Raw genomic sequence first — 14039 nt, 5'->3', positions numbered from 1 at the left:
ATTTGTAAAAGCTAAACTGTAAAACTCTTAGAAGGAAACATAGGAGTATATCTTTAAATCCTTAGGTTTAGCTGTGGTTTCTGAGATTTGATGCCAAAAGTAGGAACAACAAAAGATAAAATAGATAAGTTAGACTTTACCAAAATTAAAAACTTTTCTATTTCAAAGGACACCATCAAGAAAGTTAAAGACAACCCACAGAATGAAAGAAAATATTGGCAAAGCATGAATCTAATAAAGGACTTGTATTATTATATAAAGAACTATTACAACTCAACAATAAAAAGACAAATAACCCAATTTAATAATGAGCAAAGGATTTTAATAGACATGTCCCCAAAGAAGATATGTAAATAGTCAGTACACAGTTGAAAAGATGCTCAACATCATTAGTCATTAGGGAAATGCAGATCAAAACCACAGTAAGATAACTGCTTCACTTTCAAAGTGGATATAATTAAAAAGACAAGTATTGGTATTAATTCTAACTTAAACATTTGGTAGAATTCACCAGTGAAGCCGTCTGGTCCTGTGCTTTTCTTTGTGTGAAGCTTTTCAATTATTAATTTGATCTCTTCGTTTATGATAGGTCTACTCAGATTTTCTGTTTCTTCTTTAAATGAATTTTAGTAGTTTGTATCTTTCTAAAAATTTGTCCATTTCATCTAGATTATATAATTTGTTGGCATGCATTTGGTCCATAGTAGTCCCTTATAAACCTTTCTAGTTCTGTAACATTAGTAATGATATCCCTTCTTTCATCCCTAATTTTTATTTATTTATTTTTTATTTATTTATTTATTTTTAATTAATTAATTTATTGGCTGCATTGGGTCTTCATTGCTGCAAGCGGGCTTTCTCTAGTTGTGGCGAGCAGGGGCTACATTGTGGTGCGCAGGCTTCTCATTGCAGTGGCTTCTCTTCGTTGCAGAGCATGGGCTCTAGGCGCGCGGGCTTCAGTAATTGCAACATGCGGGCTCAGTAGTTGTGGTTTGCGGGCTCTATAGTGCAGGTTCAGTAGTTGTGGTGCATGGGCTTAGTTGCTCCGCGGCATGTGGGATCTTCCTGGACCAGGGCTCGAACCCGTGTCCCCTGCATTGGCAGGTGGATTCTTAACCACTGCGCCACCAGGGAAGTCCTATCCTTAATTTTCGTAATTTGAGTCTTCTCTCTCCTTTTTTTTCTTGGTCAGACTAGCTAAAAGTTTGTCAATTTTGTTATCTTTTCAAAGAACCAACTTTTGGTTTCATTTTCTCCTCTATTTTCCTCTTCTCTATTTCATTTACTTCTGCTCTAATTTTTATTATTCCCTTCCTTCTGCTTACTTTAGTTTGCTCTTCTTTTTCTAGTTTCTTAAGATGTAATGTAGGTTATTTATTTGGGATCTTTCTTCTTCTTCTTTTTTTTTTTTTTTAAAGAAATTCACCTTTTTATTTATTTATTTATTTATTTATTTATGGCTGTGTTGGGTCTTCGTTTCTGTGCGAGGGCTTTCTTTAGTTGTGGCAAGCGGGGACCACTCTTCATCGCGGTGCATGGGCCTCTCACTGTCGCGGCCTCTCTTGTTGCGGAGCACAGGCTCCAGACGCGCAGGCTCAGTAATTGTGGCTCACGGGCTTAGTTGCTCCGCGGCATGTGGGATCTTCCCAGACCAGGTCTCGAACCCGTGTCCCCTGCATTGGCAGGCAGACTCTCAACCACTGTGCCACCAGGGAAGCCCCTCTTCTTTTTAATATAGGCACTACAGCTATAATCTTTAGCTTCATCCCTTAAGTTTTGATTTGATATGTTTTCCCTTTTATTCATGTCAAAGCTGTTCCTGATTTCCTTGTGGTTTCTTCTTTGATGCATTGGTTATTTGGGAGTGTACTGTTTAATTCCACATTTAAAAAAATTTTCCTAAATTTCCTTCTTGATTCCTTCTTTCTTTATTGATTTCTAACTCCCTTTCATGATGGTTGGAGAGCATGCTGTGTGTGATTTCAGTTCTTTTAAATTTACTGAGGCTTTCTTTATGGCCTAACATGGTCTACCCTAAAGAAGAGAATACACATATCCTTCTGTGTGCATTTGAGAAGAATGTGTGTATTCTGCTATTGTTGGATGGAGTGTTGTATAGATGTCAGTTAGGTCTAGTTAGTATATAGTATTGTTCAAGATTTCTCTTTAAATATTTATTTATTTATTTGGTTACGTCAGGTCTTAGTTGTGACACGCAGGATCTTAGTTGCAGCATGCAGGATCTTTCATTGCGGCATGCGGACTTCTCTATAGTTGCGATGCATGGGCTCTAGAGCATGTGGTCTCAGTAGTTGCAGCACACGGGCTCTCTAGTTGTGGCACGCGGGCTCCAGAGCACACGGGCTCAGTAGTTGCAGCGCGCGGGCTTTCTAGTTGTGGTGCGTGGGCTCTAGAGCATGTGGGCTTAGTTGCCCCGTGGCATGTGAGATCTTAGTTCCCTGACCAGGGATTGAACTCACATCCCCTGCATTGGAAGGCAGATTCTTAACCACTGGACCACCAGGGAAGTCCCGTTCAAGATTTCTTTTTCCTTGCTGATCTTCTATTTAGTTGTTCTATACATTATTGAAAATGGTACATTAAAGTCTCCAACTGTCATTGTTGAATTGTCTGTTTTTCCTTTCAGTTTTGTTAGGTTTTGCTTCCTGTATTTTGAGGCTCTCTTTTAAGTGCATTTATATTTATAATTATGTCTTCCATACCAACTGACTCCTTTATCACTATAAAATGTTCTTTTTAATCTCTATTAACAATTTTTGTTAAAGTCTATATTGTTTGATGTTAACATAGCCACACCAGTTTTCTTTTGGGTACTATTTTCATTGTATGTATTTGTCTATCCTTTTACATTCAATATATTTGTGTCTTTGAATCTAAAGTATTTATGTATCTTGTAGATAACATACAATTGGATCATGTTTATTTTTTAATCCATTCTTCCTGTCTCTGCCTTTTGATTGGAATGCTTAACCCATTTACATTTGTTGTAATTACCAATAAGAGGATTTACACCTGCCATTTTGCTATTTGTTTTATATCTATCTTATGTATGTTTCCATAATTTCCTGTTTCATTTCACATCTTATAATTTCTTTGTTGAAAACTGGACAATTTAAATAATGTAGCAAGTCTGGAAATCAGATTCCCTTCCCCCTGCCCACATCCCCAGGGTTTGTTGTTGTTTCACTTTTGTTGCTGATATTTGTTTGTTTAGTGACTTTCCTGGACTAATTCTTTAATGTCTGCATTTTTTGTTGTGTGCAGCCCCTGAAGTTTTCATTCAGTTAGCTTAATGATCAGCTTAATAACTGGACAGAGATTTCCTTAAACACTTTAAATCAATGAGTCTTCCACTTTGCTAAGTGTCTCTGTGTGGGGTTGGGGCTCACCTTCAGTGCTTCAGCAGTTTACGTTGCTGCCTTAGCCTTCACTTCTTGCTTGCATAGAGCCTCAAAGTCAGCCAGAGGCGACAGATTAGGCTTCTTAGGTCTTTCCCGGGGATGTGTACAGCCCTGTACACATATGTGGCCTTCTAGATTCCTAGGAATATGTCAGAGCTTTTCAAAGCCCCAAGTGTATGTCTCATTACCCAGATTTTTCTTTTAAGTGTTTTGGCCACTCTCTTGTTTGTCCCAACTGATATGATTGCTTCATGAAGCTGGGATGTTAAATTATTATGGCTGATTTTTTCAACAACTGCACTAGGGATAAGGCTTTTCTCACTTAGTGAACTCTGAGTCCGGTCAATTAAGCCCTCTGAATGGGGCTTTCCCAGGTTGCTACCAAACAGATCAAACAGTAACAATTCTCTTGGGATGGCACTTTTTGGGGAGCTCCAAAACCATTTTGTCCCTTCTAGTGACTGCTAGGGTGCTGGTTTTTACTACTACCATGGGTCTACAGCTGCTTATTTTCAAGGATACGTTGAAGATAGGGAGAGAGAGGGGATGGGAATGGGGAAAGTTAAAACAAAATAAAGCTCACTTTTCCTACTGAGATTCAACCATTTTTCTTAAATAACACTTCTTATTGTTGCAAGCCTTTCATTAACCAGTCTTTGTGACTGTTCTCATTGCTTTCATGGAGGAGCACATTTTTGGAGGTACTTACTCTGCTATCCCTAAAGTGCTTCTCTTGTCAATGCGTTCTTAACATCCAGGAAAGCAAGTTCTTATAGTCAAGTGCTCAGGGGTCATGCCCCAAAGATTGAGAACGATGGACTCTGGTGGATACCATTTCTGCTGGACCCCCTGTGCTTTGGTCGTTAGGCACTGGGCTGAGTGGCTATAGTGCATCTCTTCTACCCAGTTTTGGACTGGCCTGTGAAAGTGCCCAGACCTCACTCCCATGCAGCCCTCTAAGAGAAAAGCAGCTCACAAAGGGAACCAGAGTCTCACCTACTGGTTCCATCCATTCTCATGGTCTAGAGGTCAGGAGAGCCCTGTTGAGGAAATGTATGCTGCAGTGGTAGAGGTGTGGTGTCTCACATCAGATTTTCCTCTCGGACCAGGAATTCCTGCTGAAGATTTTCTGTGTGTTCCGGAACCTGATGAAGATGAGTGTCTTTCCTCGGGACTGGATGGTGATGAGACTTCTCACAAGCAAGTGAGTGTGGAAGGGCCCTGCACCAGCATCCACAGAACTGTTCCCAGACTAAGGAGAGTGTGTATATGTGTGAGAAGAAGCAAGTCAGAAATCAAGGTCGAAGCCATGGGGACAGAGAGGAGAGGGCAGATGTGAAAATGTTTGGAGGCACAATCAGCAGGACTTGGCCATTTACCAAAGTTCAAGGAGAAGAAATAGTCAAAGACAGTTTAAAACTGGAATCTAAGTGCCTGGCAGACGATGTCATGGTAAGGATAGAAAAGGAACTTTTAAGAATGAGAAATATAATACCCAGAGAAGGGCTCCTCCTTGAGGAGGGCCTGTTCATTGGCCTCTGTTGCTCTGTAGTTTCAGGCAGTATCCCAAGGCCTCCTCTTGATTCGATTTGTGTTGTCTGCCAGACACTGCTTGCCTCCCACAACTAGTGCTAATTACCCACCTGAGACCTGGCTGTGAGGCTCTCTCTGACCACTTCTAACGCTGGCCACAGAATTCACTCTAAGGCTGACCCCAAATTGTCTGCCCCATTCATATTTCTACCCTGTGCTTCTAACTGACAAACCAGACAAGTAATGTGGGTGGTAAGGTGCTTGCTTGTGGGAGAAGGCCACTTGGCCTCCACTCTCTAGTCTACTGCCCGCTCCCTCTGATCTGCCTTTTATGTTGACATTATGCAGTGCGGTGAAATTATTTGTTAGATATATTACCAAGGTGTCAGCATGGTCTTTCTACTTTGTACCTTTTATAGCACTCTTTTTTCTTTTTTCAAAACTGCAAACATTTAATACAGAACAGAGGAAGGGTTTTAAACAGAGTTGCACAGATATTTCCTTAAATAGTGGATTTTCCATTTGACCCCCTCTTGCTTCTCTTAGCTCTAGTCGGGGCACTTCAGGCTCTCCAGCCCATTCTGCAGGAGCAGCCTCTTCTTTCAAAGCTTTTACTTTTCAAATTTGTTTGCTGGTGACTAGTCTCTCTAATGCACCGTTTTTGCCTTGCCCCTCTTCTGCACCAAGGCTTCGGTGGTCATTGTTAGATATAAGCTCCTTTGCCAGGCGTCCAACACCCTCTGTAATCAAACCCTTACCTGCCTGTCCCACTTCACTTTCTCCCTCCCTTGACCTGTGCCCTCGGTTCTAACAAATCAGCCTCCCATTGCCCTTTAAATGTGCCCAGGTGAAAATTGAAAGTGATATTCTAGATCAAAGGCTGAAATCAAATGACTTATACATGAAAATAATAGTATATGATAAAAGTAGAGGTTTAATAACTATAAACCCCTATTATCAAGTAAAATAATAGAATGCTACTCTAAGTCCTCTGGTGGTCATAATATATGTTCATTATCCAAGGTCCCCAAAATACTAGAATCACTCTTTGAACTGGAAGAAACCTTGAAGAACCATTAAACCTCACTCCCCTCCTTTTATAGTCAGGGAAACTGGGGCCCAGAGAGAAGTAGTGCCAAGGCCAGGTAATGGCAGAGCTAGGTCTAGAACCGACTGGTGGGGCATTTCTCCAAGCTGGGTTTTTTGTGGGGTTTGTGCCATCTCTCTCTCTCCTTTAAAGTCACACCTTACACGAGAGCTAGTTGTACTCAAGAAGTTTGCACACGGGCCATAGACCGTTGATGCTAAGCTATAGGATGCCATCGTTAGTCTTTTAACTCTGCCAACACCTTGTTCCCTTACTACAGTATTATAGTCACTACAGTCCAGTACCTGTCTTCTGCACTGCACAAGAATTTCACAGAGACAGACTTCGACTTTAAGGTAGGAGCTCCTAAAATCCATCACTGTCTTTGTAATAACCCTAGAAAGCCAGAAACCAAGCTCACTGTTTTGTTTTTGTTTTACTTAAAACAACCATTTTATTTTGCTCACAAGTTTGCAGGTCAGGAATTTGAGAAGGGCTCAGCTAGGTGTCTGCTAAGTGGTTGGGGCTTTCTTAATATGTTCATAGTATCAGTTTCCAAGCTTGATAGTAATTAGAGTATGACCTAGAAGACCCCTATTGGAGGTGTTGGGAGCCAGACATCCATGAGTTTGTTTTCTAGTCCAGAATCAACACTACTGGTTTCAGGGAAGTCAAGAAAGGGGGAAAAAAGTCCCGTTTGAAAAGATATTTTTTTAAAAAATCAAGATCTTAACACTGTAAAATGAATTCTGTGCTACATGCATATATTTAGAATCTCTCCTTGCAAGGTTAAGGACTCAGGCTTTCACATATTTCCTCTTTCTCTCTCTCTCTCTCTAGGTGTGGAATTCTTATTTTAGCCTGGCAGTTCTGTTCATAAATCAGCCAAGCCTTCAGCTAGAAATCATTACTTCCACCAAGAGGAAGAAAATTCTAGATAAGTAAGACATATGTCTCTTATTCATCTTCCTACCATGTGCCCAGATGGGGTTATGTTTCCATAAGGGGCTCCTTAAGAAGTCCACATGGTTCTCACTGAGGTAGCCTCCCAAGGAGCCAAGTATAAGAATTCAGTTGAGAGCCAAAAGACTTAGTATTTTGGGAAGCTTTAGAAACAGTGCTGAAGTACTGGCCTCCTGGGGTTTGTAGCCCCGTCTTCCTGAACCTTCTCCCACTAATAGCTGGTTCCTGTGTTCTATTCCCAGGTATGGGGACATGCGTGTGATGATGGCTTATGAACTGTTCAGCATGTGGCAGAATTTGGGTAGGTCTTTTCTCCATATTTTTCCCTTACACATACTGCATAGCCAAATAAAAAGTGACAAGACTAATTACGTCCCCCAGGTTTTGTGAATGTTAATTCAGACCCAAGAGATCTTTACATATCTTTAACATAACACCTCAGATGGATGGTATAGTGTTGCACATGTGCACAAAGCCCTTGGCAGGGAGAGTTAAGCTGAGAAATAAGACCCCAGTAATACATATGCACAATCCCTTTTTTGAGAACCAAAGTCAAAAGGAAAAGAAGAAGACGAGGCTCTAAGACTATAAGATCCTCTGTGCTCTTCATGTCCCAGTCCAGATGATACAGGCCCACAAGCATAGATCTTGGAGATAGTCAGCACATGAGCAAGGGCAGCTATTCATTTTAATAAAGATTGAAACACTTCTTGGGTCTCTGGTATTCAGGCATCCAGACGAGGTTCCTGCTGCCAATTGCGTGTAAGAAAGGAATTGCAGCCTCTAGGTGAGATTGATTTTCATCTCCTTTCTTTCGACAGCTTCTCTTTACAGCTTCTCTAATATCCGCTGGTTTGGATCTCAAATTGTCAGTTTTTGGTAGAATCCTTGGATTGCCCTGGTGACTAGGTGGGCCATCCTCTGATACTGTAAGCTTCTTAGTGGCCTGTCAGGATGCTAGAGAAGCTGCTGCTCTTCTTCCTAGTGAAGGCTGCTTTCAACTAAGCTCATGGCTCTGAAGTCTTAGAAATGATGGCCATAAAATCTTATAGTTCTCCATTAACCATCCCAGTCACAACTCTAGAGGCAGCAGGCAAGGTGCAAGGCATTCCTGCCAGCACTAGGGCCTTCCGTCCATGAGTGGGGATGCGTTTCCCCAAACCAGCTTTCTAGCTTCAGTACTCTTACTCCCTGCATCCAGCATGGTCCAGGTATAGATTTTAACCCCGAAGATGACTCTGAAATTCCCAGGAACACATGGGACTAGCAACTGTACCAAATACCAAGATTGGAATATGCAGAATCTGCCTCAGAGCTAACAGTTGCTCTTTAAATAGGCTTTTAACATGGAAGAAATCAAAAAACATGTCAAATTTGCCTGATAAAGCCATTCCTGCCTCATTGTTTTGGGTGGAAATGACATTTTCTAGTTCTCAAGAACTGATTTTACTTGACCATAACAGTCACTGCACAGGCCCACAGTTTGTCTCCTTAGTCTCTGAAGTACTGAAAGCAGAGCTCTGGAAGATGGTTCACTCGCTTTACCATTACAAGGAAAAGTTCTCCCACGGTCTTCAAGACTGGCCCTGGCTTCTGGGAACATGCCCAGATGACAAGCTAGTCACAGGGAGAGTCACCACACACTTCCCATGGAAAGGCCTCATTAAGAAAAATGAGGGATCAGCCAAGCTGGTCTGAATAAATGTAATGCTACCATCAAAAATGCAGTGTGAAAAAAAAAAATGCAGTGTGAAGACAAGGGGTGGGGGTTGGAGGGTGCACAGAGTCTCTCAGCCAGTCTGTCAGGGTAGGGCTGTGCAGGAGGCTCCTGCTAACTCAGGAGGGGGCTCTTGGGCACACTTGAGCACAGGCAATGAAGAGGCCTATGGATTTCAGATCACTAGTGGCTGGACCTGGGACTGAACATCCTTATCACTTAAATGCCTCTGGGCTAGAGGCAGAAACCCCAGGGATAGTGCATTGTGTTTAAGTAGAAATAGATGAATTTTCCTCGCTAAATAAACACTATGAACAGATTATCTGAAACTATTACAGTGTACTCAGAAATCCTATTCTGTCTAGAGTAGTGAACTCTGTTCCTTGACCTCAGAATGATTTTCAGATAGTTTGTAGAACCTCCCAGTAAATTCTTTGGAAAGAATTTGTGCCTGTTGAACGTTTGTTTTAACTGTACTGGGCCAGTTTAATCCATAAACCCTAAAAAGCCAAACGAAACGGGTATCTCAGAAATCTATAGGGGAGAGAGCTTGCTATGCTCTCAGATGCTTCCAGTGAAGATCAAATCATGTGTTGTGGCCCCACTTGGGAAGCTTCTATGGAAGGAGCAAAGCAAGCATAAACTAATATCTGTTGGGTTTTGTTGTTCAGGTGAACATAAGATCCACTTTATTCCGGGAATGATTGGTCCTTTTCTGGGTGTGACACTGGTCCCACAGCCAGAAGTGCGGAATATCATGATTCCCATCTTTCATGACATGATGGACTGGGAGCAAAGGAAAAATGGCAACTTCAAACAGGTAAGACAACACCTGGCAGTGTTAAGGGTGCTCTCCCCTGGAATGGACCCCTTTTGCCCAGGCACGTGATCCAGATGCCTGGCTGTAGTTCCAGTGGAAGTAGGCTGTAACTTGGCCATCTTGAGTCCTGTTCTAGGGTTTCCTTTACTTACTGGCCAGAATTGATTTGTGGATTTTCTTCATGAAGTTAGAGGCCAGAAAAGAATCAGAGGAAAGGAATTGAACATCATGTGAAAGGAACTTTCTGATCAAGGAGAGAATGACTGAGACTGTAACCTCCCAGCTTCATTCAGGAGGAGGTCCTGGGAGTGTTGTCTCTTCTCTCTGGAGGTTCCCCAGTTTGTGTGGTCTGGGCATTTCTAAGGCTAGAGCCCAGACCAGATGACTTCTCATAGCCTAGAATTTCACAGACTCCTGCACAGAGGGGTGGGTCCATGAGGTGTAAGCCCTTGGCTTCTGACTGAGTGACTTCAGGTTGTCCGTCTCTGCAGTTCTTCTGCCACCCCTAAGGTGGAGGAGATGGCCCCTGCCCTTTTATCTAGAGCTCCAGGGAATAGGATTAGGAACAATAGGTAGAAAACAGTGGTAGAAAAGCCAATTTTAGCTAACAAAAGAAATAATTTGCTAGCAACAAGTTATTTGCTGTAAGCTGGCCTGCTTTCAGAGATGGGGATTTCCTCTTTGCTGGTGTTTCTCAAACAGAAGCTCCCTGTAGGCCTCGAGGAGAAATTCCTACTTTGGCTTGGGGACTATAACCAGTTCCCCACTAAGCTCCCTCCCAACCCTGTGATTCTGGGATGAACCAGTGCTCGCAGAGTGAGTGACTGTAGCAGTGAGGAACAGACCAGGCAAACAGGAATTTTTAAATCTTTATTTATTTTTAAATTTACAGAGAGTAAAATTCAGTCTTTGGGATTTCCAACTCTGTAAATTTTGGTAAACACATAAAGTCATGTAACCACTACCACAGTCAAGATTTTTTTAATTCCTAAAAATTCCATCTTGCTGCCCCTTTGTAGTCAAACCCTTCCCTTCCCTTTAACCCATGGCAGCCATTGATCTATTCTCCTTCACTATAAGTGTGCCTTTTCCAGAATGTCATGTAAAGGGAATCATGTAGACTGTAGCCTTTTGAGACTGACTTCTTTCACTTAACATAATGCCTTTGAGAGATTCATCCATTTTGTTAAATGTATCAGTTTTTCTATTGCTGAGTAGTATGCCATTGCAGTTTATTCATTCACCATTTGAAAGACCTTTGGGTTATTTACACCTTCTGGTGATTATGAATAAAGCTTCTGAAAAACTTTTCTTTACAGTTTTTGTATGAATATAAACTTTCATTTTTCTTAGGTAAATACCTAGGAGTAGGATTGTTGGGTATTGTGGTAAATGTATATTTAACTTTATAAGCTATCAAACTGTTTTCCAAAGTGACTATACCATTTTGAAATCCCTACAGTAGCGTATGAAAGTTCCAGTTGATCCACATACTCATCAGAATTTGATATTATCTCTTTGTTTATTTTAGCCATTCTAATAGGTGTGTAGTTGTATATCACTGTGGTTTTAATTTTCACTTCCCTAATGACTAATGATGCCGAACATCTTTTAATGTGCTTATTTGCCATCTTTGTATCTTCTTTGGTGAAATGATTTTATTCAAAACTTGTGTTCATTTTTAATTAGGCTGTTTGTTTTCTTATTGTTGAGTTTTTAGGGTTCTTTATATATTCTGAACGTAAGTCCTTTGTTGAATATATGGTTTACCAATATTTTCTCTTAGCTTGTCTTTTCATTTACTAAACAATGTCTTTCACAGAACAAAAGTTTTTAATTTTTATGCTGTTCAATTGATCATTATTTTTCTTGTATGGATCGTGCTTTTGGGATCATATCTGAGAACTCTTTGCCTAACCCGGGACCATAAAATTTTTCTCTTTTGTTTCTTCTAGAAGTTTTATAATTTTACATTTAGATCTATGATCTGTTTTGAGGTAATGTTTGTATAGGTGTGAAGTATGGGTCAAGGCTTTTTATTTTTCCTTTTTACATGTGGATGTCCAGCACGTTTTGTTGAAAAGACTGTATTCTTTGTTGAAAATCAGTTGACCATATGCATGTGGTTCTCTTCCTGGACTCACTAGTCTTTCCATTGATCTATATGTCTAATCTGTCACCATACCACATAGTCTTTATTATGGTAGCTTTATAGTCTTAAAATTAGGTTGTGTGAATCCTCCGACTTTGTTCTTTTTTTTTCAATATTGTATTAGCTATTCCAGTTCCTTTTCTTATAAATCTTAGAATCAGCATGTCAGTATCTATAAAAATTCCTGCTGGGATTTTGATTGGGATTGCATTGTAATCTATAGATCAAATTGGGAAAATTGATATCTTAATAGTACTTAATGAATACTTCTAGTCCTTGAAGACAGTATATCTCTCCATTTATTTAGGTGTTCTTTGATGTCTTTCATTAATGTTTTGTAGTTTCAGCATACAGATCTTGCACATGTTGTTAGATTTATATGTAAATATTTTCTGTTTTTTTTGGTGCTATTATAAATTATTCTGATTTAAAATTTTTAATTTTCAGTTTGTTGCTATTATGTAGAAATACAATTGCTTTGTACATTAACATTGTATCCTCCACCCTTGCTAAACTCACTTATTAGTTCTAGAAGCTTTTTTGTAGATTCCTTGTGATTTTATATTTAGATAATCCTATCACTTGTGAAAAGACACAGTTTTATTTCTTCCTTTCTAATCGGTAAGCCTCTTATTTCTTTTTCTTGCCTCATTGCACTGGCTAGGGCCTCTGGTCTGATGTTAAATAAGAGTGATAAAAGTAGACATCCTTGCCTTGTTCTTAATCTTAGGAGAGAGCATTCAGTGTTTCACTGAAGTATGATGCTAGTTCTAGGTTTTTCATAGATGCTCTCTATCTTGAGTAAATAGTATTTAAGATAAGAATCCATTTTTAGAGTGTGCAGCTCTTTTGCCTTCAGAACTTCAGGAAATAATAACTTCAAACAGAAAAGAACTGTTGCTTTTCTATGTTGCCACAACATGTGCCTTCTAATTGTGCAAAATGCACAACTGCCTGATGAGAGAACCTGGTTACCAAGAAGTAGATGACATTGTGGAACTGCACCATGGGTCACCTGAGTTTACTAAAAGAAGAGCTGGGCTGTACTTAACCATCACTAACACTGAATAAGGAAGGTTAGCTTTGTGGAAGGCTAAGTTGGAGCTCATTTGGCTCACACTTCAAGACTCAGCTGATGGGTAGCATTCTTTCCTCCAATAAGACTGTCACGAATAACTGATATCCAGCAAGCCATGTAAACCTCGTTGTCCCTGGTTAAGAAAATCTTGCTGCTGCTTCCCTTTGCCATTACATATTTTAAAAGAGTAGTCTACTCTTTTCATCCCCACATTTCCACTTCCCACCCTCCTATCAGTTCAGTCTAATGTATATTGTGCACCCACTTTTGTTGACATTGCTCTCTCGAATAACCTTCTAATCATTAAAATCCAATTGACTTTTTTTTTTTTAAATTTTATTTATTTATGGCTGTGTTGGGTCTTCGTTTCTGTTCAAGGGCTTTCTCTAGTTGTGGCAAGCGGGGGCCTCTCTTCATCGTGGTGCGCGGGCCTCTCACTATCGCAGCCTCTCTTGTTGCGGAGCACAGGCTCCAGACACGCAGGCTCAGTAATTGTGGCTCACGGGCCCAGTTGCTCCACGGCATGTGGGATCTTCCCAGACCAGGGCTCGAACCCGTGTCCCCTGCATTGGCAGGCAGACTCTCAACCACTGCGCCACCAGGGAAGCCCCCAATTGACTTTTTGGTCTTGGTTCTAGTTGTGCTTTCCACAGCTTTGGCTCTATTAACTCCTCCCCTACTTCTTATCACCTACTATAAATACTTCTTCTAATTATAAAAACAGTACTTATTTAATGTAGAAAAATTAAAAATGCAAATAAGCTATAGTGAAAAGATTTAACTCATAATTGTACTGTTACTAACTTGTGGGGGAGAGGGGCTGGACACATCTTTTTCAGACTTTTTTTCCCAATGCATAGAGTTTTTTAAGTTAAAAAATGGAATCATTGTGTACATTGGTTTTTTAGGAACCATTGTGTATACTGGGTTTTAATCTCCCTTTTTTAGTAGCACCTTGTCATCACTATCCTTCATGTCAGTTAATGCTCCTCTGCACCACACTGCCAGTTTAGAGGCTACGTGGTATTCCACTGCATAGCTTGGACCACAGTGTATTTAATCAGACTCCTAGGTTTTGTGGGGCTTTTGGTTTTTTGGTTTGTTTGTTTTTTGGCCGTGCCCTGCAGCTTGAGGGATATTAGTTCCCCAACCAGGGATCAAACCGGGGCCCATGGCAGTGAAAGCACCAAGTCTGCCAACTCCTAACCACTGGACCACCAGGGAATTCCCAGTCTCATAGTTTTAGGAACTTAGGTTCATTCCAAAT

At 40.6% G+C, this 14039-nt stretch overlaps 1 protein-coding gene across 1 annotated transcript in view; it reads left to right on the top strand.

The window, feature by feature from the left end:
- DOCK3 (dedicator of cytokinesis 3) overlaps positions 1-14039 on the top strand; it is a 349841-nt gene that overhangs the window by 293787 nt on the left and 42015 nt on the right. The window contains exons 27-31 of the mRNA XM_068559156.1: positions 4532-4626; positions 6323-6398; positions 6883-6983; positions 7248-7306; positions 9394-9542. Of these exons, the coding sequence (XP_068415257.1) occupies positions 4532-4626; positions 6323-6398; positions 6883-6983; positions 7248-7306; positions 9394-9542 (480 nt within the window). The remainder of the gene's footprint in view (positions 1-4531; positions 4627-6322; positions 6399-6882; positions 6984-7247; positions 7307-9393; positions 9543-14039) is intronic.

This window comes from Eschrichtius robustus, chromosome 12, assembly GCF_028021215.1.
Source record: "Eschrichtius robustus isolate mEscRob2 chromosome 12, mEscRob2.pri, whole genome shotgun sequence".
Lineage (NCBI taxonomy): Eukaryota > Metazoa > Chordata > Mammalia > Artiodactyla > Eschrichtiidae > Eschrichtius > Eschrichtius robustus.
Note: the sequence above shows the minus strand (reverse complement) of the source record. Positions and strands in the feature narration are given on the sequence as shown.